The sequence below is a fragment of the Grampus griseus genome (assembly GCF_964374135.1).
Source record: "Grampus griseus genome assembly, chromosome: 14".
Classification (NCBI taxonomy): domain Eukaryota; kingdom Metazoa; phylum Chordata; class Mammalia; order Artiodactyla; family Delphinidae; genus Grampus; species Grampus griseus.
This window is the reverse complement of record NC_139008.1, coordinates 14,692,925-14,717,755: the sequence shown is the minus strand read 5'-3', so window position 1 is coordinate 14,717,755 and position 24,831 is coordinate 14,692,925. Positions and strand designations below refer to the sequence as shown.

At 48.4% G+C, this 24,831-nt stretch overlaps 2 protein-coding genes across 3 annotated transcripts in view; one reads left to right on the top strand and one right to left on the bottom strand.

Moving 5' to 3' along the window:
* VKORC1L1 (vitamin K epoxide reductase complex subunit 1 like 1) overlaps positions 1 to 3,810 on the top strand; it is a 57,873-nt gene extending 54,063 nt beyond the window's left edge. The window contains exon 3 of the mRNA XM_082671682.1: positions 3,049 to 3,810. Coding sequence (XP_082527808.1) covers positions 3,049 to 3,275 — 227 coding nt within the window. The 3' untranslated portion in view covers positions 3,276 to 3,810. The remainder of the gene's footprint in view (positions 1 to 3,048) is intronic.
* On the bottom strand, positions 87 to 23,415 carry GUSB (glucuronidase beta). Of its 2 annotated transcripts, none has more exons than XM_082671681.1 (12): positions 23,178 to 23,415; positions 21,537 to 21,722; positions 21,061 to 21,242; positions 20,759 to 20,901; positions 20,151 to 20,338; positions 19,302 to 19,454; positions 18,877 to 19,055; positions 18,648 to 18,794; positions 16,371 to 16,455; positions 14,185 to 14,361; positions 10,973 to 11,108; positions 87 to 384 (listed from the first exon to the last, which is right to left on the bottom strand). In XM_082671681.1, coding segments are annotated over exons 1-12 (1,791 nt in total). In that variant the 5' UTR covers positions 23,391 to 23,415; the 3' UTR covers positions 87 to 382. The 2 variants fall into 2 exon arrangements, with proteins under 2 accessions (XP_082527807.1, XP_082527806.1); XM_082671680.1 differs by lacking the exon at positions 87 to 384 and adding an exon at positions 3,947 to 9,144.
* Positions 23,416 to 24,831: the final 1,416 nt, after the last annotated feature.

Genomic DNA, 24,831 nt, shown 5'->3' with positions numbered 1-24,831 from the left:
CTCATTTTTTAAAGTTTTTTCTGTAAAATTTCTAATTCAGCAGTTACATATTAGTAGCCATTATTTTAATTTTACTGTACTTTACTTTTATTGCCAATTTAGTTATTGGGATCCTGATAATAGTACACTTCATATTTGTTACAGACATTTTACCCATTCTTTAGCCTTTTTAATGTCAGTTTCGTGAGTTCTGATTGTACAAGAGTTTTCATACTTTTAGAGTTAAATCTGTCCTTTTTTGTCCTTGCATTTCAGTTGTTAATATTTTATCCTGTTATCTGCCAGGTCTTCTGTCTAGGTGCAGTAGATTTATTACAAGGCAAATTGTGTATCAATTTTTCTCAATACTCCCGTCATGTTTGCCCAATTCCATATCTGTATATCCTGCAGAAATATGAAAATACGCACAAGAATATTCACAGCAGTACAGTTTAAAATAGCAAAAAACTGGAAGTAGCTTAGCAAAACGTAATGGTTGAATAAATTAGGTTACAAGCATACTAGAAAATACTATGTAGCCATTGAAGGGAAAAGTAGGTGTACAAACCCTGGAAGATATAGACATAGTTTAGTGAAAAAAGCAAGTTGTGGTATAATAGATGTAGGATAAATATATGTTTATATATATGCATGTAAATGCACAGAAAATGGTGTGGTTGGGGGCTGGGGTGGAGACTTTCACTTTTATTCCATTTAATTGTTTTGTTTGGATTTCTGAAGAATATAAAGTATAAGCCCATATTAAAATAACCTAAGAAAAGCTTTGACTGTGTTAATTCTTGGAGATAGGGGTTGAACAAATCTGTTTACAATATTTAATTTGTTAATTTCATTATATACACATTTTAAATCATGTGTATCATATGCATCTTTATAAATTTATTTTTAAATTTATTTTTATTTATTTGTTTTTGGCTGCGTTGGGTCTTCATTGCTGCGCGCGGGCTTTCTCTAGTTGTGGCGAGCGGGGGCCACTCTTCGTTGCGGTGCGTAGACTTCTCATTACGGTGGCTTCTCTTATTGGGGAGCACAGGCTCTCGGCACGCGGGCTTCAGTAGTTGTGGCTTGCGGGCTTTAGAGCGCAGGCTCAGTAGTTGTGGCACACAGGCTTAGTTGCTCCGCGGCATGTGGGATATTCCCGGACCAGGGCTCGAACCCGTGTCCCCTGCAGTGGCAGGTGGATTCTTAACCACTGCACCACCAGGGAAGTCCCCATATGTATCTTTTCTATTCACATTTTATGCATTCACATGCATTTTTAGTGTCAGTGTCTTTACCACTGTGGCACATTTGAACTCCTCAAACATTGTTTTCCAGAGCACATCATCTTCACTTCCTTCTAAGTTGTTCTAGATACAGCCTTTTTTGGTTTTGTTTTGTTTTTGGCCGCGCCTCTCAGCTTGCAGGATCTTAGTTCCCCGACCAGGGATTGAACCCAAGTCACCACAGTGAAGGTGCCGAGTCCTAACCACTGGACTGCCAGGGAATTAGCTCTTTTAATCTGCACAACAGTCTTCGGAGGCAGTCATGATTATCATCACAGTTTTACAGTTAAGGAAAAGAGTTGCAGAGAGAGAGTAAATAACTCGCCCATATCATTTTGAAATGAAATTTCTTAGATAAAATTAAGGTGACAGCACTAATTTTTTCTTTTTTTCAGTTTTTGGCCATACAACACGGCATGTGGGACCTTAGTTAGTTCCCCAACCGGCGGTCGAATCCGCACCCCCTGCAGTGGAAGTGCGGAGTCTTAACCACTGGACCGCCAGGGAAGTCCCTGACAGCATTAATTCCTGAGGTTTTAGATGTTAGCACAGATGAGGTCAGCAAACTATGTTTTTTAGTAAAGGGCCAGATAGGAAATAATTTAGGCTTTTCTGACTGTTGCAACTGCTCAACTCTGCCACTCTAGTGCAAAAGCAGCCATGGACATTACATACATGAATAAGCGTGGCTGGGTTACGATAAATCTTTATTTACAAAAGCAGGTGGCATAAGTAATGCAACAGCATCTTAGTCTTAAAGAGCCTTGTTAAAGCATCATGTTCTCTAGTACTGACTGGTGTCGGGGCAAGTCGGCCCCCATGGCCAAGCTGCAGTCCACAGGCAACTTCTCATTCTACTTGCAGCAGGGATTTCAGCTTCTTAATTAACCTCTTCAAACCACTACCACCTATTCTTATTTTTTCCTGTTTCCGTGATCCTTATCCATTACTTGCTGGGTAGGAGGGTATAGGTAGTTTAATATGCTCTGCTGTCTCCTCTGTCCTTGAAAATAAATGCACGTTTTCAATACTGTTGGCTACAGGAAATTACAAAACAATACATGTGAAGATGTCAGGTAGCATCAAGAATTCAGGCAAGCCTTTGTCTTGAGAACCAAGCTTAGCACACATAACTTGATCTGGTTTGACCCACATGTGGCCAACTGGCCAAATGCGGTTTCTGTTATGCCCCAGGGTGAGCCCTTTCTGAAATGTTTATCATGATTTTTTTTTCTTCAGCAGCATGTTAGTGTAATCATCTCTTATTATGTTTTTTTTTTTTTTTTTTTTTGTCTAAACATGGGAAAGCAAATTTTACTTTCCACAGGTGGGGATTCTACCTATAGTGAAAAGGTCAGGGGGAGGGTCTCATCAAATGTGTCCTGCTTGGATGAGAAGCTTGTGGTCCTCGTGTTATTTTATTCATTAGAGGAGGTAGGGCTGTCAGTTTTACAAATCTGCTCATTGCATAATGTGATTGAGAGACTGCATATTTTCTTTGTGTGCCTTAACTGAGGCTGGTTTATGAAATAAGTTAATATTTCATCTAGAATATTGACAAGTCAAAAATATTGCAGCTATAAAACTGGTATCCTATGTGCAGAGTCAACCTGCATAATCTTAACAAAATAGACCTGTAGTTTTTGTCCTCCAATTTCAGAATGTTTTGTTGTAAGATCAGTATTCCAACACTGCAGCAAATCACAAAATGTTACCTTTTAACTCAGAAACTCTCTCTCCAGTGTCAAGGTCTGATTGAGCCAAGTGTCTCTTTCTCTTGCAGGCCTGACAGCAAGTGCAGTTGCAGCTTTAATCCTCATGACATCCTCCATCATGTCTGTAGTGGGGTCTTTGTACCTGGCCTACATCCTGTACTTTGTGCTGAAGGAGTTTTGCATAATCTGCGTCATCACATATGTGCTGAACTTCATTCTTCTTATCATCAACTACAAACGACTAGTTTACTTGAATGAGGCCTGGAAACGGCAACTGCAGCCCAAGCAGGACTAACCACCTGACGAACTCTTAACTGACAGTCTGAAGTCCCTTTTTCCATTAAGTTTATTTTGCAGCAGTTTGGTTGTTGTTTTTTTTTTTTTTTAATTCTTCACAACAGACACTTTCCCTAAGAATCTTAAACTGATTTTTTAAAATCCTGTAAATTAGAAGGAGCTCTAGCTATTTTCTGTGTCAATCTTCATTTTAAATATGGATACAAAAAAAAAAAAAAAAAGAGGATACGCCGAGCCAATCAAAGACAAGCTTTAACTTTACTTTGGAGATGTTTCTGAAATAATAAATGTAGCCCTAGCCTCCTTCCCTCAATTGTAAAGTGAGCAACCATTGCTAGTAATTCTCTAATGTGTATAAATTACATTTCAGCTATAACAAATGTGATCATGACATGAAAATATTTTAGAATAGATACTGTATTAAATATTGCCATGTTTACAATATGTAATGTTTTTAGCTGATGGATTTAAACATGTAGATTCAACTAGAATCCATTCATGTGATATTTGTAAATAAAGGTAGAAATATTGGATCCATCCCTGCAGAACTTACTGTACAGTTTAGTTGAAGTGTAGCAATGAAGAAATGTCAGCTCAACGTTGACTGAAGAAATAGTGAAAATAGTAAGTCCATACAGAGCATCTTGTGAAAAGCACTGAGAGCTGTGGGTCTAGCATTGACAGCAAAAATAATAGGGTGATTGGTTCCCTTTCATCTCCTTCCTCTGAAAGGAGGAAACTAAATTTGGACATTCAAGTCAAGCTTGTACCTAGTCATAAAACTGGATCAATTATAACCTTACAGAATGAGTCATGTGACCAGACTTTCAAGTCCAAGGCCTTCAGGATACTAAAGATGGGAAAATGGGTAGATTTCTTTGGAGAAAAGCTGGAAATATTAATATGGCATTTTTAGGTAAAATCTCTTACAACAGTTGAATTTTCATGCAGATAATTTTCCTTAACATTGGTGCCAGTCAACCAAACAGTATTGATTTTGAAATCATCAGTAGAAGCCCAGTCGCTCCAGAGCAGGATTGCTCTTGGGTAGCTCTGTAGTGTTTTCCCTGCTTCTTTCTACACTAATTAACCAGACGTCTAGTTTAATTGTTTTAGAGTCAGATACTGGATTTGTAAACTTTAGGGCTGACATGCTGCTCAGTTTGCTTAACTGGGAGAGGAGTACTAAAGGTAGAAATATCTCAAGGTGAAATACAGTACTCTTTCTAATGCAGAGTTTGTGAAAGTGATCTGAATAAACCCAAATGAAATAGTGACAGTATGTTTCTATGGTTAACATCTTATATCAGATTGTTAAAAGTGCCTTCTGTCTTAAATCTCAAACCAAATATTTTGTGTGTTGAACTTGGGCAGAAGTGTCCTTCCTTCCTTTCTTAGCATGAAGTAGAAAACTTGCATTCTATAGAAAGGTTCCGTATGATCATTTTATTCCTTAGATTGAGAAGTAGTAGCCATGTTTTTGCCTCCAATTCCATTCATCATTATGTTAAAAAGAGACCGGGTAACTTTTGAGTGCTTTATTTGCCTTCTTTTGAAGGGAGGGGACAGGCTCTGCTCTGTAAACTGTAACGTGCAGAGTCAGCAACTGTTCAGCAGTTTCCAACTAACTGTCATAATTGATGCAGTGTATTCTGGCCCAAGGCAGGTATAAAATCTGAGTTGTAATGTACTTTCAACCAGTTTAAACCAGTTTTGTAAAAGATAGCTTAATTCAGATTTCATCAAGGCTTATGTTCTCCCAAGAATGTGAATATTTCAATATTATCTATGTATTGTTCTTGTTTCTATAGTTAAAGAACTCTAGAAAGCATTGATTAGATGTCTGATATTTATGGAGAAACAAGTCCTAATGCTGGAAAACCGTGCAACGAGGTCATCTTGTAGCAGTGCTTCCCGTCTACCCAGCAGTTTACTGCTTCTCTTTTCTCTGCTAGAGTGGAACTGGCTTCACGGTGAAGACTTCGTGGTATATATAACTCTGGTCGTGCTAAACAAGTTCCTCGTGTACCAATTTAAAATTGTTTTTCACCATATTTTGTATCAATCAGTTAGAGTAGAGTTAAAGCTTGTCTTGATGTTGCGTTCTTGCGAACATCTTCAACTCTTACATGAGAGAACGTTAGTGTTCAGCCAGACTCTTCGAGTTTTTCCTTTGCTTTTCTAAGCCTTGGGTATACCACTGTTTCAGTTGTAGAAAAATTGTTGCCACATTCCTATGACCCCAGAATTAATATCCTCCTTTTCACTGGGTGATGACCATGTGCTGCCTGAAATACCAGCGCGGTGACGCCTGTTTCGCTGTAAGCAAAGGACCCGCCCCCGTCCCCCGCGCCCCCCCCTCCCCCATGCGTGTGATTTGGTATTTTTGCACGGGAAGAATTTAGGCTTCCCTCTACATCCTCAATTACACCCCAGAAGAGGGGGAAAACCCCATGTTATAAAATCTGAGGGCTACTTTGACTTTTTTTTTTTTTTTTTTGCGGTACGCAGGCCTCTCACTGCTGTGGCCTCTCCCGTTGCGGAGCACAGGCCCCGGACGCGCAGGCTCACCGGCCATGGCTCACGGGCCCAGCCGCTCCGCGGCATGTGGGATCTTCCCGAACCGGGGCACGAACCCGCGTCCCCCGCATCGGCAGGCGGACTCAACCACTGCGCCACCAGGGAAGCCCCCTATTTTGACTATTTTAGACAGAATATTTAAACACTGCAACATTATTAGCCACCAATGTGGAAGAACAGATTAGGGAAGAAATTGCATTTCTGCTTCTTGGTTTTCAAAATGATTTGTAACAACGAAGCCTCTTATCTATTTGACAGTCCTATCATTTGAAGAAATAAGAGAAGTTGTAGTTAGATGATAAATTCTAGGGAATCTAGGTGGTTTGGAGGATTTGGTATTTTTCATTGCAGCTAGTTGCTATCAGTGAGGGTGAACGTCTGGTGAAATAACTCAGGTTTAACTAGCTGTGTGCCAGGAATTACTTTTACTTGATGTATAGGGCCTCTCCTTAAATCCATTACTTCTAAGGATGTTGAAAGCATTGACTATTTTCTTACAAAGAGACAAAGATCTATCATTTGGTACAAGAGATCTTGGGACCTACTAGGTAGGATACAGGACCAAGACTACAGTGAAATTAAAACTGTTAGTTGGCTTTAGTTTTCTTGTATTTCATTTACTTTTAAGACTATCAGCAAAAGTGCAAAGTTGTCTTCAGCAAAGCTTGACACCAATGAATGCTGACAGATCTTGTCCTGAAAAATCAGTATTGAACAAATGCCAACAAGAAACCCACTATTATTTTTGGTAACCTATTTGGGAAGGAATACCTGATATTCAGTCTTTGTCCTCGTGTATTTCTCCCCAACAGGCAAGCACTGGGGAAACATTTCTATTCAGATATTTTAGGCAGCACTTATGATTCCTAATTTGTGAGAGCTACCCTTCAGTAAATCAAAGGGGGCGGGGGTAGGAGTCCAGGCTACTTGGTTAAACATTTTTTTCGACAAATTAGCCCAGAAAAGGTGAAATGTTTTGTTATAAAACTGTTAAGCATGGCCTAAGTATTAGGTGTATGATCTGTATAGTATGTTCCATCAAAAATATTTATTACTAGTGCTTTAAGCTCCAGAGTAAACATTCATTTAAAATGGAGTTCACTGGGCAGATTTCCCCTTTAATATAGATAGAAATATTCTTTATCAGAGATTTAGGACACAGTTTTGCTAACTGGTAAAAACAAATGTAAATATGTAAGAATGTTTATTTGTTGCACATAACTTTTTGGTATAAAATAAATGTAGAAGTTACCTGTGGAAGTTGTGCTGCCCTCATTCTTATACTGCAGTATTGCATTTCAAAAAAGAAGCAGAAATGAATTCAGTCTTATAAATTATTCTTGAAATTGTTTCTGTAGCTTCATTTCTACGTGTACTGAAATGTATTTCTACAGGTATTTCTACAGGTGTACTGAGTTGATTCTTCTCTTAAATTATATGTAACTTAGAGAAGACACAAGCAGAATTCTCAGATTCTAGTTCTTGGAATTCCTGTTGATTTATGATGTATGTGGTTGTCAAGAATTAATGAAAAAGATGTTACTGCTTACAGTCCTGTAAGCACATAGAATGTATTAATCAGCTGTTTTTCCACTGCTTTACTTTAGCTCATCTCGAACACTCCACTGTTATAATCTAAAAAGTTAACATCTGTAAGAAAGATGATTCCATTTGAAATGCAGTTAGCCATATTTTATTGAATAGAACAAATGTGCCCTGTGTTAGAACCTTAGGACTTAAGAAATGGACCTTACCTCTAATTTGTAAAACATTTAAATGTGTTTGTGATGTTTAATTTTTTTTTAATGTTTGTCAAGTAAAGAGTTTTATATATTATTCCTTGACATTAAACTGGAACACAAAACTTGATTACTCCAAGGGACTTAAGTTTAGTGGTAATGAAAGAAGTATGTAACCACTAGAATTCCTAACTTATTATTTGAACTGACTATACTCTCATTTCTTAAAAATGGTCTAAAGATGGCCACTAAAATGAGGTTAAATTATCTGTACTGTTCCTTTCACGGAGCTTGGAAAGGAAGGGTAAAAAAGGGCATGTGCTGAGATGTGAAATCCCCTGCAAGTGAAGTGGATCAAGCTCTGTATTAAGAATTGTATTGTTTCATGGTCTTCTATTTGATTGGACAGTGTTTTTCCAAAGCTTTCAGCTTTAAACCAAGATAGATGAACACTGAACTCTTACAATGTGCCTTACTTGCCTTAATGGAGCCTGTGGAAGAGGAGGAGGAGGAGGAAGGATTCCATAAGGAAGGACCATCCTCAGGAGCAGAGCGGGTGGCGTCACCCAGAGGTACAAAAGCCTGTCCTACTTGTCTGCAGGCCCAGCCCGTTTAAAGAGGCCTCATCACATTCACTGCAGTCAGCTGTGATGGCCCAGTGGGCTTCTACGCCCATCTATCCCTCTCAGTCCAGAAAAAACTATGGCTGAGGTTGGAAGAATGTCCCAGAAGAACTGGTAACCTCTCAGCTCCCTTCCAATTCTGACATTCCTCAACTCTTACCTTCCTTATGCTTACGTGTCAGCTTAACTCTGGAAACTGGTACGTCGACCTTGTGCATTATTCCAGCATGATGCTACTTTCTGTGAATGTGCTGGGACTTCGGCTTATCTGTGGAGTTACTAGCACTTGTCTTTTACTGTCACCCACTCAAGTCAAGGCCGGCCTAAAGCACAGGTGGCATCTGAGCACAGGTGGCCCTAAAGCGGCAGGGCTGTTCCTGTGGCAGCACACAGTCTGTAACCAGCGACTCTGACTGTGGCGAGTGCTGAAGCAGAGGTTTCTCAAGACTCCGTACTCGGTTAAGGCCATGAAAACGGCCTGACACAGAAGAACCATTTCCGATGCTTCAGCAGTACAGATCGTTGAATTTATGGATGGTCGCTTTTAAGCCCACTCTTTACTCTCATACTACAAAAGCCTTTATTTTCACCTCTAACGTTCCCTTCTAGCAAATGACCACAAAATCCAGACCAGAAAACTTCCCGGTCTGCCATGCACAGTCCAGGAAGCGCTTGCTCTGTGTCCTGTGGAAGTCGCCCCCTACTTGGGAAGGAGGGGCTGACAGAGCCCTTGTCAGCAGAGAGGTAGTTCTTGCTTAAAAAGTAAACGGGCTGTTTCCCACGCACTGTGACTTCACAGCTGACCGGTGGCACTTGGTTTCATTGGCAAGTTTCCAGTATCTCTCTCGCAACAGGAATGCTGCACTTTTCGGTTGTCTCTGACGAGTGAAGATCCCTTTTCTATTCCCTATCGGCCTCTGTGGTGCTAAAAACAAGGCAAAAGGTATTTCAGATGACTTCTGATGGGCCAAATCACAACCAGCCTGGAGCCAAGCTGGGCACTAAACAGAGAGGTCCTCATGGTTTAGAGATGCTTGGTCTGAAGTGGTATTTGATGAAGTGGCTCCTTAACGGGTTAAAGATTTAAATACCACTGCTCCCCAAAAACACTTAGCTCCCTGGTGTGTTAATTTTTCTTCTGTTAGGGAAATAATCCAAAATTATTTATCTTTTACTTGCAAAATAAGGTTTAAGACATTATGGGTACCCACCTGCCTGGTAACTGGAGCAGGGCTGAGACAGAGTTCCCCTTGGAAAGGCTTGCGCCTATCTGAGGAGACAACTGTGCTAGTGGGAGACAGAGACTTGACCAGTCACAGGCGCCTAAGAGGGAGCTACTCGTAGATTTTAAAGTCCCGCTGGGCAGACTTTCAGCTGGGTCCCCACCCCTGGTGGCAAGTCCGCCAGAGCTGGAGCTGGGAAAGGAGCAGCTACACTCCCAGCGAACCCCTCCATCTCCTAGAGAAACCACCGCTTCTGTTAAATGGAAAGCAGGTCTTTCCCACTGAAAAGCTCAAGACAACAATAATTTCTTCCACGAAAAGCAAACACCAGGCACTGTGCTAGGCGCTTCGTCAAATGGAATCCCTGTGTCAACCTGCAAGGTGGTAGGCGTTAGCCCCACTTTACAGGCTTGTGAAAAGGTAGGTACCTTGTACAAGGTCACACAGCTAATTCCTTACTACGCGAAGCAGTGCACCTAGTCACAAAACTAGACTTCCATCCAAGCTTATTTCCAGGAGCTGTTAATCTCGTTTGCCAAAAGCAGAGTGGAGGCTCATGCTGTCTCTTTTTTTCTTCACCTCTCCCATTCGGATTTTTAATTAAACCTTAATCTTCTAGGGACTTCCCTCGTGGCACAGTGGTTAAGACTCCGTGCTCCCAATGCAGGGGGCCCGGGTTTGATGCCGGGTCAGGGAACTAGATCCCACATGCATGCTGCAACTAAGAGTTCGCATGCCACAACTAAGGAGCCAGCGAGCTGCAACAAAGGAGCCTGCCTGCCACAACTGAGACCCGGTGCAACCAAATAAATAAATAAAAATATATCAAAACAAAACAAAACTTTAACCTTCTAAAAACCTGTCTTTCCCCCTAAGTAATGTAATGTAATTCCCACTACTACCAAATCCTTCCCTTCTTCCCCAGATTGCTATCCTAAGTTTATGGTATATCAAGAAGCTAGTTACCTAGAGGGGTAGAAAGAAATGGGAAACTCATTTGGAACTTTTGTGAAGTAGCCCTCATTATCCCCACGTGAGAAAGTACAGGTCGTATTCACCTTGAAGGCTTTTAAACACTCCCACACTCAAAACCTTTTGACATTTAACCTGTATTTGGCAAACTTGCCTTTTATAAGTGAAAAATATAAAACAGACTGAAATATCTGAAGTTCCTCGGGCTTTGTACCTTATTCTGGAATAATGAGTATATCCCACAAATAAATCCAGTACGAGGTCCACTTTTTCCTCATACTGTGGTGAAACACAGAGGTAAGCTAGCCACCTCTGCCTTGAGACGGTAGCCTCTCCCATTTGCTTGTTTACCTTAAAATGATTTAGGCAGCCAGCAGGTGATGGCTGCTTGCTAAAAGCAACTTACTTCTCCTAGGGAATCCTCTATGTAGCCTGCATTGATTACATCAGCTTTCCCCCTTCTCGTTTCCAGGGTTCTTACAACCAAACGTCCTGAACTAAAATGCCAACCTGAAAAAAGGAGAAGCGGTACATTCCATTCACCGAACTGCCACTTACACTGGTCAGTCATAAAATCAGCAAAATTCCAGATGAGCTCTCCAACCACATATTCTTTTCGTTTTTGATCCAGAACCACGTGATACTGCTCAAGCAGGCCTTTCTGGTACTCTTCACTGAACATCAGAGGTGGGTCCTGGAAGTCAAGGCAAAGAGAATTTAGGACTCAGAACAAGCAGGACTGTAAATGTTAGATAAAAATAAAGATCCACGCGATGACCAAAATATCTGTCCTCATGGTGGGCTATAGTGACTGCAGGACTTGCTGCTGCTGGTGTAGGGACACAGCCAGGGTATGACACAGCCCAGGGTAAAAAAAAAAAAAAAAAAAAAAAACCTTAATTAGTAACTGGGTTTTTTTGGCCACACTGCGTGGCACGCAGGATCTTAGTTCCCTGACCAGGGATTGAACTGGGGCCCTCGGCAGTGAAAGTGCCAAGTCCTAACCACTGGACCACCAGGGAATTCCCATAAACAGAATTTAATATTTGCTTTATCTTTAACATCTCTATTCCCCAGTGCAGTCTTAAAGCTGAACTACACTAGGAGAAAAAGTATGTCTCTGGATAATAAGTTTAAAACCCAAGTTTGAAGTAGCTGCCAGTGCATAACTTGAGAACTAGAGTGACTCAGATTTAACTCGCCTCAGATTCTTCTGTATCTCTTCTGGGTAAGTAGCTGCTGTTTAGCCCATTCATCCATTCAACAAATAATTATTTAGTATCTGCTTATATGGCAGGCATTGGAGACAAAGTGACAAACTAGAAAGATAGGGTCAGGGAACTAGATCCCGTATGCCACAACTAAAGATCCTGTGTGCCGCAGCGAGGATCCCGAGTGCCACAACTAGGACCTGGCGCAGCCAAAATAAATAAATAAATAAATATAAATGCTATTATAGGAAAAAAATGCTATTACAGGGACTTCCCTGGCAGTCCAGTGGTTAAGATGCTGTGCTTCCACTGCACCACTGCAGGGGGCACAGGTTCGATCCCTGGTCGGGGAACTAAGATACTGTATGCCTCGCGGCACAGCCAAAAAAAAAAAGATACAGAACGACAACAGTGAAAGCTAATATACACCGAAGATATGACTGTGCCACTGAGCCCTGTTTTGTTGCAGTTCCAAATCAGAATTTGAGGGCAGGGCAATATGTCGAGTTCCTTCTGTGTTTTAATGGAAATGACCCTGCCTTGTCTAACGCTAGCCACAAGAGGTTATTTAAATATAAAACTACTTTAAACTACATCAATCACGCTAGTCACGTTCCAAGTCCTCAAAAGTCACACGTGGCAGTGGCTCCCGTTCTGGACGGTGCAGGTCTAGAACATTTCCATCACCACAAAGGCACGTTCAGAGAGTGCTGACCCAGACTCTTTCAGAATTTACTTTTTTTTAAAAAAATCTTTATTGAATTTGTTACAATATTGCTTCCGTTTTATGTTTTGGTTTCTTGGCCGGGAGGCATGTGGGATCTTAGCTCCCGGACCAGGGATCGAACCCACACCCCCTACATTGGAAGGGGAAGTCTTAACCACTGGACCACCAGGGAAGTCCTTTTCAGAATTTGTTAAAAATTCAGAGTTGGTCACCTTTTCAAAGAGGGAGGACAAATGTATGTACTTTGTCTTCATAAGATACTTCCCCCTACATTAGTCTGTCCAAGTGGCACTCTGTGTAGGCAAGATGAATTTAAGGGTGTGAACAGAATAAGGGAGTCCATTTGGGTTACTGTTCAACCTACTGAGGATCAGCAAATGAAGAAATGTGTCAACAAGGAACCCCAGCCGTTGTGACAGGTGTCGGCTGGCTGGGGTTCAAGAATCCACATGAAAACAATCCCCACAAAACAGCCTATCTTTGGTGAGGAAATGGACAAAACAAGGAGAAAAAGCTAGTGATTAAACCTTGCTCCAACAACTTCCCTGGTGGTCCAGTGGTTAAGACTCCACGCTTCCAATGCAGGGGGTGTGGGTTCAATCCCTGGTCGAGGAACTAAGATTCTGCATGCCGTGCAACACAGCCAAAAAAAAAAAACTCCCCAAAAAACCAAAATCTTGCTCCAAGATCTCACTCATTTCTCTTAACAAGTATCATTTAGCACCTGCTGTGTGCCGGACCCTGCTGAGTGCTTGGGAAGCAACGACAAATAGGATTTAGTCTCCCTCCTGGAGCCCTCGGTCTGGTCAAGGAGAGAGCCAAAGAGATCATGACAGTGCACAGTGAGAAATGCTGAGACAGAGACGGAGCAGGGGGAAGAGTTTCCTCTGCCCGGGCAGGTGGAGTAAACCTCACCAAAGAGGGGCCACCCAAGCTGAGGCTCGAATGCTGAGTAAGAATCCATTAGTTGGGCTTCGCTGGTGGTGCAGTGGTTAGGAATCTGCCTGCCAATGCAGGAGACACGGGTTCGAGCCCTGGTCCGGGAAGATCCCACATGCTGCGGAGCAACTGAGCCCGTGCGCCAAAACTACTGAGCCTGTGCTCTAGAGCCCACAAGCCACAACTATTGAGCCCACACGCCACAACTACTGAGCCTGCGTGCCTAGAGCCCGTGCCCCACAACAAGAGAAGCCATCACAATGAGAAGCCCGTGCACTGCAACAGAGTAGCCCCCGCTTGCCACAACTAGAGAAAGCCCACGGCGCAACGAAGACCCAATGCAGCCAAAAATAAATAAATACATACATACATAAATACACAAATAAATAAATAATCCCTTAAAAAAAACAAAACAGAATCCATTAGTTGATGATTATGGTGCTAAGAAGGGCATTCTAGGTAGAAGGAACAGGCCAAGCCAGAGCAGAAGCCAGTGAGCACAGTGAAAACAGGCCAGGGTCCAGGACTGAAGGCAGAGGAGGATGAAGACCTGGGAGATGGCACAGGGCAAAGGATGCTGACAGCCCTGACCACAGATTAGGGCTTCGTCCTGTGGGCCAGGAGAAGCCGGTGACGGGACTCCCAAGGTTTGGATTTGTTCCAAAGACCATTTGGCCAGCTAGTGGGAGGCTGTCTGAGGACCACTCAAGTGAGGCAGAGGCTGAGTCCAGGGCAGCCATGTGGAGGGGTAGGTTAAGGTGAGCCTGGTGAGCTATAGGAGGTCATCAGGACAAGTGAGGGACCGGGAAGGAGGCACCTTTCTAGCCTGGGGCAGTGAATGACATCACTGTCCAAGACAGTGAAAAAATAACTCAAATGTCTACACTACTTACCTCGTGAAACCCTGTGATGGTTTCTGCTCCGTACTCGCTCTGAATAATTGGCTTCTGGTAGGTCTTATACCAGCTCTCAAACTGGGTTGCCAGCTGCAGCTGAATCACTTCCATGTGCCCGTAGTCATGATACCAGGAGTAGTAACTGTTCACACAGATGACGTCCACATAAGGCACCTGGAAGAGTGTTAAAACGTGTTCACGAACCAGGAGAGTGTAGGATAGCGTCGGACTTACACTTGGGCGGTGGGGCGGCACTTCTGGCACAGGAGGTAAGAAGGGGACACAGAAATGAGTTAGGGGACTTCCCTGGTGGCACAGTGGCTAAGAATCCGCCTGCCAATGCAGGGTACACTGGTTCGAGCCCTGGTCTGGGAAGATCCCACATGCTGTGGAGTGACTAAGCGCGTGTGCCACAACTACTGAGCCTGCGCTCTAGAGCCCACGAGCCACAACTACTGAGCCCACGTGCCACAACCACTGAAGCCCATGAGCCTAGAGCCCATGCTCCGCAACAAGAGAAGCCACTGCGATGGGAAGCCTGCGCACCGCAACGAAGAGTAGCCCCCGCTCGCCGCAACTAGAGAAAGCCCGTGTGCAGCAATGAAGACCCAACACAGCCAAAAATAAAATTAATTTTAAAAAAGAAATGAGTTGGATGCTCACACGTATAGGACGTGGGGTTAGAAAAGACCTGAATGGAACAAGTCTCAACTCTGGGCTGGTGCCCCCGACCTGGCTGCAGCTGGGCTTAGGGGAGGGTGCCCAGCGCACTGGCCCCAGTGGGAGCCCAGGGCCCATCCCAACCCGACTGTGTTCCTCTTTAGGTTGTGCTCCTGTCACTGGCTGTCCCCCTGGCCCTGGAGAAGTATTCCCAACTAAGGGACAAAAGCAGTTTTTCTCCTCACAAAGGCTCTTGATTCACCTTCCTGAGCTAGTACTGTGGGCCATAAAGTGGCTGGAAAATTCCCTCCTAGGAGGGTAGCCCAGATGATGGGGCGGGACTGCCTCGAATCTGAAAAGTGTGGTGCTCAGTGGGCAGCAAAGCTCACCTGAACCCACACTCACCTCCGAAGCCTGCACTGTGACCGTCGCGGTCCGTCCTTCCCACGTGACCTCGGCACCTTTCCGAGCTGGTGGCGGAAAGATGCACGTGGAAAGTGGTGCCTCTGGGTGGGCACGTGACCATGACCGTGGCTCACACACCCCACCAGGTGAGCCTGGCAACCTTCTGGGGGGACCGGCAGAGGCTCCCCTGCCCACTAGAATGGGAAGGGACACCACTTAGGCTCTGAGAAAGTCCAGGTCTGCCTGTGTCACACTGGTATTGGACCACAGTCTTCGCACTCCTTCAAAGGGGTGTTGTCGAGGGACGGCACAGGAACACCAGGGCTACAAACTGTCCCATCCATGTCAAAATGACAGTGCTCACAATTTATACTTGTGCATAGGTTTTCTCATCCATTCTTTCTCCTTTACATGATTTCTCTCTCTGGGGCACTTTTAAGTACCGGCCTCAGTTCTCTAGCGGAGGAGCATCTTCTCGCTCCCATGTTTTACAGCTTCCGTGCAACTCAACACGGCTTCTGAGGGGCTGCTGCGCCCAGGGACCGCGAGGGTGGCCGTGGGGTCTGGCCGGCTGTGTGAGCCTGTTCCTTTGATTCTCAATCCCAGGGTCTGGATCTAGTCTAGTCTAGTCCGGTTCCCAAAGCTGGGTTGATGACTGGAATCACTGAGGAGTTTTTTAAAAACTCAGATTCCCACCCTGGACTTTACTAAATCAGAATCTCAGAATCCAGATATCTACACTTTCAGAAAGCTTCCCTTAGTGGTTCTGACGATCAGCCAGGTTTGAGAAACGGGACGATGATGACTTTAGGCTCCCTTAAACCTCTACCCTTTTCTGAGCCTATTAAACTGAGGGGCATAAAATTAAACTGAGGTGCATAAAAACGGATGAGTCTGAACTGAGAATGAACTCAACCTCCCTGTGCCCAGCCTCCTTAGATTCAAGAAGCCAAACTGCCTGGCAAGTCAACGGGCAGTCCTCTTTAACCTAAAGACCATCCATGGAAATGGGTGGACTGGCTGCTGTGGTCCCTCCCAGCGGCTCATGTCAGCAAGCATCTGGGCAGGATGAGAGGACAGGCAGAGGGGAGACGTGGCATGGAGACCCCCAGGCTCACCCCCAGGTCTGCTTCATAGTTGGAGTTGGTCACAAAGGTCACGGGCCGGGAGGGGTCCAAGGCTTTGGTGTGGGCAATCAGCGTCCTGTCCACGGAGGGCAGAAGACACAGCACCGTCAGTCAGACCAGGGAGGACTCTCATTCCGCATCCTCTCCTTCTCATCTTCCCAGCCAAAAAGACCCCCAAGACACCGCTCTCCTCCCTGCCTTCCAGTGTATTTCAGGTAAGCAGACACGTTCTTCTAGGCATCACATTCCCTGACATCATTCTTTCCTCCTTCCTCCCTCCCCAGTTCCTAGTCCCCCACCCCTCCCAGAGGAGAGGCCATCCTCCAGGGGCGGGAGACACAGAGCAGAGGTCCTTGGGCTGGGCACTGCCAAAAGCTGGGCTCTGCATCTCTGGCGAAGCTCTTGAAAATAGGACGGGGTGTGGATTAGGATGGATATTAACTTAGCATGTAAGTCGGGGGCTGGGAGGCAGGCAGTGCGCTGGGCACTCACTAGAAACTTAAACAGCCGTGAAGCTCCATGGAGCGAAGCCACACAGGCGAATGTAACAAATTACAAGCGCTGGCGGGAATGATGAAGGGGAAGCACGGGGTTCTATGAGACCGTAAGGCGGCACATCCCCGACACCAGACCGTCAGCACAGCCTCTCTGAAGACACGGCATTTACACTGAGTCCTGCTAACCAAGGAGGGGTGGCGAGAGGATGCTTCCCAACAGAGGGGCTGGTCTGTGGTCAGGGCTCAGCCTCCCCAGCGTAGGTCACCCTCACTCACTGTTTAAGCCTATTTTCCTCTTCTATTTCCTCACAGCTGGTTTTCTTTTCCTTGACACCCCCCCCCCCCATTATAACTCTTCTCACTCGAAGGCTGTGGTTTCCACAGGCCAGAACAGTGCCCTGCGACCTGCAAGTCCCTAACCCACTGTCCGAAACAGCCTGTCTGTCACCTGGGGAGCTTCAAAGCCCAGCCGAGCGCCTCCGGCCCAGGCAGCCCTACTTACATCCTGCCCCATCCCCACTGCTCCCAAATCAAGCCTCTTCTTCTCCACACCTCCCAGAAAGGTTCACAGGAAGCCTCAGGCACCTGCTCCTGGAAGCTTATCATCCTTTCACGTTCACAGAAAAAATTCCGTCCACCAGCCTGGCTCAACATCCCTGTGCCACGTGCTCTGGGGCTGTGTGTCCGGAGCTCAGCTTCACCCGGGTGGGTCCATTCCTCAGAGCCTCCATCTGGGACACTGGGATGCAGGCAGTGTCTGCCTCAGGGAGTATTTCCATGGCCTCTGCTGCCTCCACAGGAAGTGAAATAATTCCCCTCTCCAGGCTACACTACAACTGCATGATCGTTAAGAGAGAGAAGGAACCAAGGAACACCCCGAGGGGAGCCAGCCCAGGGCGGGGAGATGACCCCTAAGTGGGATTTCTGTCCACAGCAATGCCTGGGGGGTGGGGGGAGCTACTGGCATTCAGTGAACGGACCATGAACTTTAGATGGCCTGGTCCCGTCCAACAATGTAACTTAGAATGGTTAGAACACGCACGTCATTTCAAACCTGTTTATAATTACATGCCTAGGTAAGCCGGCTTTATAAAGCTTAATTCCCCTTTACAGATGAACCCGAAGCATCACGAAGCGGTTTTGTGCGGTTTTAACACGCACTAAATTCCCCAGGAACGGAGATACCGTAAAAATCGAGGGAAGACTATACTTGGTTTTGGTTGCAACTTTACCTGGGGTGGCTCAGTGTTTTAGAAGAGGGCAGCACTGAAGAAAACGCTGCTCACGGTATCAGAGTCACCAGCTGTGCTTTCCAGCCCCCGTCATCAGCTTTTGCAGCTGTGCTTTCAGGGAGATGCCACATCTAGATGCAAGCTCCTGACCCCTTCACTGCATCTTCCGGGGAGTCAGGCCCATGCACTCATGGATTATTTTACAAATGACTCCCTTATACTACGGTTAGGCCACGTCACTACTTTTTTTTCTTTCTTAATTAGAAGTTATGTGTATAAGTGGGTTGGGTTAACTCTGGATTTCATTTCAGGTGTGTCAAGGAGACACTGGGTTGAAATCACAATCTGGGTGGGTGGGTACTTGGTCCCCTGAACCGACCAGGTATGGATGCACCTGGGCTGGGAGCAGGTGCTGACCCTCTCACAGCCCATGCCCACCCCAGGGCCCACTGCAGCTCTCCCGCAGCTACCAGCCGAGGCTGAGCTGGGCCAGCGGGCTGAGGTCTCACCCCTGACCCGGGGAAGGCAGGGGCACTCACTTAAAGTAGTAACCAGCTGGTTTCAGGAAGGAAGCGGGCTCGTTGGCCACAGACCACATCACAACAGACGGGTGATTCTTGTCCCTGCGGACCATCTCCTCCATCACCTCCAGGTGGTGCTGCAGAGACACGTTGCTGTAGCTCTGGCTGCGGGGCCGGGGGAGGAAAGGGAGCGGGTCACAGGGTGCCAAGCTGCGCGGGCTGGGCTGTGCGGCTGGCGGGCACTCACGCCAGCACGATGCCCACTCCGGGACTCTCGTCGATGACCACGATCCCATAGCGGTCGCAGAGCTGCATCACCTCCTCTGCGTAGGGGTAGTGGCTGGTGCGGAAGGCATTGGCGCCCAGCCAGCGAAGCAGGTTGAAGTCCTTCACCAGCAGCGGCCAGTCAAAGCCCTTCCCTCGGATCTAGGGGACAGCACAGCAGAGTGAGCCCCTGCCCCCTGTCCCCGTTGAAGATGCCCTTCCTACTAGAGCTGGGCCCCTCAGAGTCACCCTGTTAGCCCGCTATCCAGGCCAAGCACAGGTCCCATCGGGCAGTGGTTTTGAGCGGTTTGCTTAACTGCTCTGAGCTGCCCTCAACCACTTCAAGGGACGCGGAGGAAGGGATGGCGAGAAATGGCCCCCCACAGGGACTCAGGAGCCCCAACTCACGTCTGCATCCTCATGCTTGTTGACCCCGTGGAAATAGAAAGGCTTCCCGTTGATGAGGAACTGGCTCTGTGTGACAGCCACGGTGCGGATCCCCACGGGCAGGGTGTAGAAGTCAGACACAAACCCAGCAGCCGTCTGTGCGGTCAGCTTCACCTGCAAAAGCCAAGCACTGGGCATGAGGCATCCTGGACGGCCTGAACACAACGCAGCCCGCACTTCGGCAGGATGGCCCCTTGCAAACCACGGCAGCCCACCTCTGGAACAGCAGGTAGAGAGATGCAGGAAGTACAGGCATCCGCCATGAACAAGAAGGAACTTTTATGCAGACCTACTAGAGCATGGACTTGAGAATACGGGGAGGCGGAAGGGTGAGCTGTGACAAAGTGAGAGAGTGGCATGGACATATACACACTACCAAATGTAAAACAGATAGCTAGTGGGAAGCAGCCGCATAGCACTGGGAGATCAGCTCGGTGCTTTGTGACCACCTAGAGGGGTGGGATAGGGAAGGTAGGGAGGGAGAGGCAAGAGGGAGGGGATATGGGGACGTATGTATGTGTACAACTGATTCACTTTGTTATAAAGCTGAAACTGACACACCATTGTAAAGCAATTATACTCCAATAAATATGTAAAAAAATAAAAAATTTAAAAAAGAAGGAACTTTTGCCCACCCTGCCCCTGGGGCCTGCTCTTCAAACTGGGCCTCCCCACCAAGGGCTGGAAAAAAGCAGGCTGGGGACTCTTCAATCCAACTTACTGGGAAGATCAGAGGACCATGCCTGCTGAAGCCAGAGCTGCTGGATGGGGGGAAAAGGCCTCCCACAGCCCAGTCCTCACCACCATTACCTCCAACGAGTACAGGTAGGCAGGGTGCTCGTGCATCAGGTACGGCCACCAGAGGTGGGCACTGGGCACCTGCAGCTGGCCCCGGCCCCCGGTCCCCTTGGCCACGACCGTGCCTTCCTCATCCAGAAGACACACTTCCAGCTGGAAGTGCTCACTGCCCTGGACAACGATCTGGTAATTCACCAGCCCTGCAGGAGACAAGACAGATCAGACAAGAGAGAAAAGGAAGGGATGTGACCTGGGGTCACACAGATGAGAGTGCCCTGAGGTCACCTTTCTGAGGAGCCCCTAGCTGACAGCCGTTAATTTTTTGAGCTTAATCTGCAGCGAGGGGAGATAAAGTGAGGGCGGTACAGTGGGAAAGGGACATGGGGTTCTCCTGCATCCTGGGCTGTTATTCACCACGAGCTATGATTTGAGGCAAGCCCCGCTTCCTCCCAAAGTGAAGTCAGAGCAGATGGGTGATTTCCGCTGCCCCTGCCAGCTCGGACAGGCTGGATTCCAGCTGCTGAGGTGGGTGGGACAGTCTTTCTCCTAGGGGATCTTTCCAAACAGGGAATAAAGCCGCTGGGGGCCTGGCTGACGGCAGACCCTGCCAGGAGCCTCACCAGTGTCTTGGTCCACGTCGGTGGCGACGGTGATGTCATCGATGTAGGCGGTAGGCGTGGTGTAGAGGAGCACAGTCCGATGCAGTCCCGCGTAATTGAAGAAGTCAAAGTTTGTGTTCTGGACAAAGTAACCCTTGGGGTACCTAGGATGGGAGGACAGTGGCCTTGCCCTGGGTCCTTCGACCTCAGCTCACACGTCTCCCTGGCCTCCCGGAGCCAGGGCCTCACCTCTGTTAAGGCCACCCTGCCCCTGACGGGAAGACCACTGGGCAGAGCGGGGAGGGGGGCGAGGTGCTGCTCACTTGGAGGTGTCCGTCTTGTAGAGGATGGTCCCTGGCGGCAGGGTGTTGGGGGAGAGCGTGTTGTTGATGGCGATGGTGATGCGGCAGGAGGACAGGGGCCCACTCTGGACCAGCCTGCTGATGTCAGCCTCGAAGGGGAGATGGCCCCCCTCGTGCTCTGCCACATGGACCCCATTCACCCACTGCAGACACAGGGATATATGAGGAGGGGGCCCTGCCACCTCAGGCGCTCCCTCACGTAGAAGTGCAGTATGGGGGGAGCGGGTGGGACGGGCTGCCAGCTGCCACCCGCCTCAGAGGTGGAGGGAGGGAGCTCTGGGGGAATAGATGAGGCCACCCTCCCCACCCAGGGCACAAACCCCAGTGCGGGGCATGAGTGTGCCCCCCACCCCGCGGGCACCGCAGGAGGCAGGCTGCCGGGTGACGGCTGGGAGCCAGGCACCCTACTCGCTCCGCCTGCCGCTCGCTGCACTGACCACGATGGCGTAGTAGTGGGCGCTGCCGACCCTCAGCACCACTCGTGTGCCCAGGTCCTCGGTCCATCGCTGGGGCAGGGCGGCCTCCCGTTCATACCACACCCAGCCGACGAAGCTCCTCAGCCGCCCATCCTGGCCCACGTCGTTGAAGCTGGAGGGAACCGGCATGTCCAGGCTGGGGCCCGACTGAGGGGACAAGGACCAGAATCAGGTCCAGATCACCTGGGAAGCTAAGGGGCCCTCCCCAGCAGCCCCACTTACAGGAAGAAGCTGGACGAGATGACTTCTCCCAGACCCTCCCGGATTCCAGGCCACCCCACCAGCAACCGACCAATGTCTTTTACGGACTCAGTTAATTTTCGCGACTCCATGAAGCAGACCCAGTCACGCACGCACGCACGCACGCACTCACTCAGTGGTGCACAGTGAACACCTACATGCTGTTTTAGGCGCTGGCAATGAAAGAGTGAACAAGGCCTCTGCTGCCAGGTGAGCAGCTCTACGAAGAGAGCGTGCAGCATGGCAGGGGACTATCTTAGGGGCCAGGGCCCCTGAGATACGACCTCTGGACGTCCCGGCAGAACCAGGTGAATCTGAGCCCGCAGGGAATCCCCTGAACCTCCGCACCCTTGAACACCTCAGGGAGAAGGCAAGGCAGGAGTGGGGCAGAGAACTCAGTGAGTCTGGAAGCAGCCTGGGGAAGAGCTTCCTGAAGACACACGTGACCTCCAAGGAAGCAGGGATTTCCTGTCCCTCACAGCTGTCTGCCCAGCTTCTGGCACAAGCCCTGCCACATAGTCAGGACTCAACAAATATTGGATGAATGGATGGATAACTTGCTGATGAGAGACCAACTGCTAGGATGCTTTGTGTCCAAGGTCTGGTGAGGCCGTAAGTTCTTTCTCAGGGTAGCGGGCAGCAGGCACCAGGGTCTCCATGGAATGGGGTGAGCCTATGGCCACAACCAGGCTAGGGCAAGAAGGATCTGCAAAGTCAATCTAGACCCTGACTAAGAGGAAGATGACCAACTGACTGCCCCAGGGAGGGAGGAAGGCTGGCCGGGGCGCACGGGCCGCTTTGCTGAGGAAACTCTGAGTTGCGCAAGAAGTGCCTGGCACCAGTCCCCGCCCGCCCCTTTCTTCCTCCGCTGATGAGGGCTGGGCGGCAAAGACTTTAAAAAGAGGATCTAAGTGAGGTGAGTGTCGGATGGGCACACAGGCCTGCCCCTGCTCCTGTTCTCAGCCCACACGATCCAAGTCAGAGGGGAGGCCTAGAGGGGGATCCTCGGCTGGATGCCAAGCCCCGTCCTCTACCTGAACCTTGGAACCCAAGGTCCTTCCTGCCAGGGCAGAGCTGGCCCCAAGACGTCCAAAGCCTCCCCTCCTGCCCCTGCGCGGCCACCCGCCCCCAGGTCGGTGCCGGGACACTGTTCCGGCTCCGCCTCCCACACCGACATCGGGCCCGCCCATTTGCTCGTTCCCGGTCACTCTCCGGGTGGGTCGACCCCACGCCCCCACAGGCCCGTCCATCTTTAACCTCCTCCTGGCCGGCAGTTCCGAGGGCTCAGGGGAAGGCTCCCCACACCCCCGACCCGGCTTCCAGGAGCTTCCCTGCCCCGGTCCCCGTCCCCAGAGCCCGCACCTCCCGCAGCGGCGTCCGGTACCACTGCTGTTCGAAGCCCTGGCGCCGGTTCTGGGAGAAGTCGGCGCGGAACCTCCAGAGGCCGTCCAGCTCCTTGCGCTCCCGCGACCGGCTCTCCTGGGGGTAGAGCATCCCGCCCTGCAGCAGCGCCAGCCCACAGCCCCAGAGCAGCGCGCCGAGCACGGCCCAGGTGCCCGCCAACCCCCGGAGCATGGTTCCCGCGGGCCGCTAGCTGCCAGCATCCCCCGCCCGGTGCCGTGAGCGCGGGAGGCGGGGCCGGGGTGGAGCCTGAAGTCACGTGTCCCGCCCCCGCGCCATCTTCGTTGAAAGCGATTGCGCGGCTCGGAGGCACCCCGTGAGGCCCGCGCCCACAAGGCCGTTCCAGGCCCGCCTTCGTGACGGAGGGCGGCGGCGGCGGAGGGCCCGCGGGGAGCCCGAGATCCACCCTGGGCCCCGAAGGGCGGAGGTCGCAGGCTCTGCGCCCGCGAGGTCACTGCCGTCCTCCGCCCTCCCCCGCCCTCCCTCGCCCTCCCACACTCGGCTGCTCGCGCCCAGGGCGGCTGGTCCAGGGCCGCGGGCCGCAGCGAAAACCGGGAGACGGCTGGGGTACCACTGATGCTTCGAGGAGGCCGACCTGGGACACCTCCACTCGCTTATGCTTGCGGGACACCGGTGAGCTCAGACGAAGCCTCAACATCCTAGTGCCTTTCGCGCAGGCCCACCTGGCTTATAGCCTTGACCCTGGGCTTCCACCTGCGGTCCCCTGGGCCCCGAACCCCTACCCAGGGGCCCGGCGCTCCCTCTTGGCGTTACGGATACACACATAAAGATGCAAGGAGCGGGGGTCTATGGTACAGGTAACCTGGCCTGGATGCAATTGTTCGTACAATTACTTTATTTTTAATTTATTAATTTTTGCTCTGATTTCATGTTCACCAAAGCAACCTTCTGGTAATGGACCTTGACGCCGTAAAAAAAGTAGTTCCCAGGGTGGTAAAAATAAATATATTGTAAGAAATGACAAGGCCTACAGGTTTTTCTTTTCCCCAAATGCTTACCATATAAACATAAGAGAAAGTAAGATGCAAAAGTATATATAGTATGATCCCAATAGTGCTAAAATTATATCCACACAGATCTAGATAGTTGTAAAGTGTTATTATGGGTGTTATAGATGATTTTCATTTTGTTCTTTGTATTTTCTGATTTTTTGAAAATTACTATCATGAACATGCATTATTTTTATAATCAGAATCAAACCAATGAGCCTTTTAAAACTAGCAAATGGGCAAAAATAAGTAAAGGTCGATCTGCTTCTATAAATTAATAAATTGATTTTCCATTTGCGAGTCAACCTATATATATTTAGTTAGTACAAGTTGATTTTCCTCTTTTTTTTGAATTTTAATTTTTTATTTTTGGCTGCGTTGGGTTTTCCTTGCTGCACGCAGGCTTTCTCTAGTTGCCAAGAGCAGGGGCTACTCTTCGTTGCGGTGCGCGGGCTTCTTATTGCGGTGGCTTCTCTTGTTGCGGAGCACAGGCTCTAGGCGCGCGGGCTTCAGTAGTTGCGGCGCATGGGCTCAGTAGTTGCGATCGCAGTGCGCAGGCTCTAGGGCAAGCAGCTTCAATAGTTGTGGCACGCGGGCTCTAGAGC